This window comes from Vipera berus (assembly GCF_964194415.1).
Source record: "Vipera berus genome assembly, chromosome: 1".
NCBI classification, from domain to species: Eukaryota; Metazoa; Chordata; class Lepidosauria; order Squamata; family Viperidae; genus Vipera; species Vipera berus.
Genome location: NC_138202.1, coordinates 286,552,120 through 286,555,922, shown reverse-complemented (window position 1 = coordinate 286,555,922; position 3,803 = coordinate 286,552,120). Strand labels below are relative to the sequence as shown.

The following is a 3,803-nucleotide window of genomic DNA, read 5'->3' as shown; positions in this document are numbered from 1 at the left end:
CAGGCAATTATTCTCTTGGCACACCAGAAATCACCACAGGACAAAAATTCTGGAATAAAATAATAACAAATAATAAAATCTATGTTGAAATCATAATTTGGTCTATAATAAACTATAGTTTACTTGTTTTCTAGTGGCCTTTAGTTATTTTTTGCTTATCAGATTTGAAAGAAAAATTAAGACAAATTAAAAATTGGAGAAAATTGGAGAATTACTTTAGGCACACTACATTTCCTATGCTCAATGAGAACATTTTTTTATATGGAGACCCTTATATCATATGAAAACTGCCCTTGAATTTCAGAGGCAGCTAATCACAGAATGTGGTAGATTTGGACAGCTGAAACCATGAAACCACCAGCTCCACCGAACTACAGTCTGAGTTGTGCATTACTCTGAAAAATGTTTGCATCCTAAGCAAAACGTATACTTGTAAAAAGTCAAAATTCCTTTAAAATGTTTTCTTATTAAACATTAAATCATTTTCACTTTGATTTCACTATTGATTGCTACATTGTGTATCCTGGAAGCTTGTTTATTACTAATTCACTGATATGTTTACACTGATTTGTATTATTCCTCTTTCCAAAGCTATCCTCTTGTTCGTCAGGTGCTTTGCTTTCTTCTAGACCACTAAATTCAAGGTCAGACATACTAGACGGCAAGTAAGAGCTAACTTGAGATGTCCTTGCAGAATGGCTGTTTTCTACACATGACTGGCTTTTTGCTAAGTTACAATTTGTATTAGGCTGTACTTGTTTGTCCTCAAAGGTTTGGGTAACCTTTTCCTTAATTGTAAGTTGGTTTCTTAAAGTTCTTGCAAGAGAATCATCATCAAATTCTCTCCATCCAATGCCTAATTTGTTTTTGTTAGATTTTAAGTCATATGTCTTTTTAAGAGTCTGAACAGGAGATATAGCTGAAACTTTTGGAAGAAGAGGTGAAATACATTTAGCAGGAAGACTTCTGGAATTTTTAGAACTGGAGTCAATGCCAGACTGACTGTGATCTGAGTTTATAGATAAAGGTTCAGGACTATTCTCTGGAGCTTCCAAGCTTGTGCCACAACTGTCTATACTGGTGAAATCTTCCGAATAGGCTGTATTTTCAGAAGTAACTACACAATCTGAATTCTTACGTGCATAACTCTTTTCCAAGTTGTTGGTGTGCCTATCTTTATATATATATGGAACATTACAATCATGTTGCAAACATTTTTCTATCTGAGCATCTACTGGGTTTTCAAGGGCTTCAGTATCTTGTAAAAAGACTCTTGGCAGATGGATTTCCAAGCTCTTTTCTTTGCAATTAGAATCAACACTTTCATAGGAGTACTTCCCTTTGGCGTTGTCTTTATTCTTCACACAACTGGCTCCAATGTTTTTGGTAATACGAGAGCTTATTTTCTTTGTGGTCATATGGCTATTTCGGCCAACACTGCTTTGTATTAAAGTCTCAACATTTTCATTAATTTGAGCATTTTGATCAGAGATGCTTTTTTCATCATATTGCCCAGAAGACTTTGAATGATAGTCAAGGGAGCCCCTGAATATTTTTTCTTTAGTCAAAGAGCTTTTACCTTTTTTTTCAAACGATATGTCACCAAGTTTTTTTCTACGATGTTCTCTCTTTTCATGAACCTTCAACATACCTGAACTTGATCTCTGAACACGAAGCTTTAATGTATTTGTCAGCCCATAAGAGAATTTCCTTCTAGTGGGAGAATTTTCTTTGGTATTAACCTTTTCAGGGCTCATAGGTCTTTCAGTGTATATTGATTTTGTAAAAGTTTTGCCAGGACTGATAGGAGACATGCCTTTTAAATGATCTGGGCGATTTCTTTTTAATTTAGGACTAGGTGATCTTCCTCTTTCTTTGTGATGTGGGGTGTTTTTCTTATCATCCCAGCAGGGACACAGATTCTTACCATTGCAAGGTAATGTTTTTGTACCTTCTTCTGCATTTTGATATAGCCATGCCAACTGAGGATGCACAGTAGAGGGTCCTGGTGGTAGGGGCTGGCTATTCAGCAAGGAGAGTTCTACCAGCAAAGCATTCAGTAGAGGCAACTGACTTAAAGTCTGCCTGAGTTGTTCAGTAGTACCCGGACGAGTGTCGGTGATTAAGGGTGGCAGAGCCTTCTCAGCACTAACTACAGACTCCCCCTTAACAAAAGGCAAAGAAGTTCCTTCTTTGGGAAGTGAATCTTGAGCGGCCATGATTATCACTCCTGTTGCAGCTTTAGGACCGGGGAAGCAATTTTCCATTTGGGGACTGTAATACATTGGTGGGGGACAAAAGGCATTGTCGTCCAGCTTTCCTTCCATTTCCTCCCCGCTCGAGCTACCGGAAAAGGGCTCCGGCTCTGGGTCAGGGCTGCTTAAGGACCCTTGGCTGCCACCGCCTGGGGCAGGGTCCTCCTCTCCTTCCGAGATGAATTCCAGACTGAGCCTCCTTTCCGCAATTCTCCGCTGCGGAGAGGGGAGCTGCTGGTCTCCAGCGAGGGCTTCGTCCACCGCCGCCGCCGCCCCTTGCTCGAAGTGATCCAAGCCCGAGGAGCCCAGGCTGTTGAGGCGATAACTCAGTTCCAGCTCCCCCACTGGTTCTCCTATCAGGTCGCGCACCGGGAAGTGGCCCCTTCCAGCCGCCGGCCCGGAGCCAGGCAACAATTCCTCGGCGGCGGCCGCCAGAGAGATGCTGGATGAGCCGAGCAGGCGAGCGGGGCCCGGGTTGGGCGGCAGCGCCAGCAGCAGCGCGTGGAGCGGAGAGCGCCGCAAGAGGCCCTTCAGAGCGTCCGGCCGCAGCCTGAAAAGGCACGACTTGCCCCGCCCGAAGGGCACCACCGGCCAGGAGGCGGCCTGCGGGGCGTGGACCAGGAGGGTCGGGAAGTCCAGCAGCCGGAGAGCCACGGCCGACAGGAAGGGGCCATTGTCGGGTAGCAGCGTCGGCAGCAGCCGCGGCTGCACGCGCGCTGACTCCACCAGCAGCTCCAGCGAGAACAGGTGCTCCCCGCAGCCATCGCCTCCCTCCATGCCAGCCCGGCGGGAAGGCGCCCCGGGTGGCCTCTGAAAGGCAGGAAGGCCGGCTCTCGCGAGACTTGAAGGCAAGCCGCGCGACGGCCTAGGCGCGCGCGCGCGCCTCCCCGTCTATAATAATCGCTATGGAAGCGGCGGCCCTCCGTTGTCTAAGCAACTGTTTGCCGTCGCTGAGCTTTTGAGCGCGCGGGGGCCGCAAAGGCCTCTGGGAACGCGAGCGCCTCGTGCGGGAGCGGAGCCAGGCGCTCCGAGAGCCGCAGGCTGGAAAGGGCTGCCCGAGGACGCTTCCGATAGGCCAGGGGTCTTCAAACTCGGCCCTTTTATGACTCATGGACTTCAACTCCCAGAATTCCTCAGCCAGGCATACTGGCTGAGGAATTCTGGGAGTTGAAGTCCATGAGTCATAAAAGGGCCGAGTTTGAAGACCACTGCGATAGGCGGAAGTTGCCTTCAGGATGAAGGACTCTAGAGCAGGGGTCGGCAACCTCGGCTCTTTTATGACTCGTGGACTTCAACTCCCAGAATTCCTGAGCCAGCTGGCTCAGGAATTCTGGGAGTTGAAGTCCACGAGTCATAAAAGAGCCGAGGTTGCCGACCCCTGCTCTAGAGAGTGCAGTTGCCCGAGGAGACATGAAACACGGGTATACCTTTGAGCTAACATAGTGCTGCCCTGCCGGGATGACGGTCTCTGGAGCGCTTACGATTCGTGAAAGCTGCCCGTGCTTTATTCTTGTTAAGTTACAGAGAAGCGGGCAAGATTATAAAATG

General features: G+C 47.4%; 1 protein-coding gene across 1 annotated transcript; it reads right to left on the bottom strand.

Annotated features, from left to right (window-relative positions):
• Positions 1–232: 232 nt before the first annotated feature.
• MAP10 (microtubule associated protein 10) lies at positions 233–3,032 on the bottom strand (the record flags this gene model as incomplete). Its single annotated transcript, XM_081314375.1, has 1 exon — positions 233–3,032. The coding sequence occupies one exon, from the start codon at positions 3,030–3,032 to the stop codon at positions 510–512; it is 2,523 nt and encodes an 840-aa protein (XP_081170501.1). The 3' UTR covers positions 233–509.
• Between the last annotated feature and the right edge of the window lie 771 nt (positions 3,033–3,803).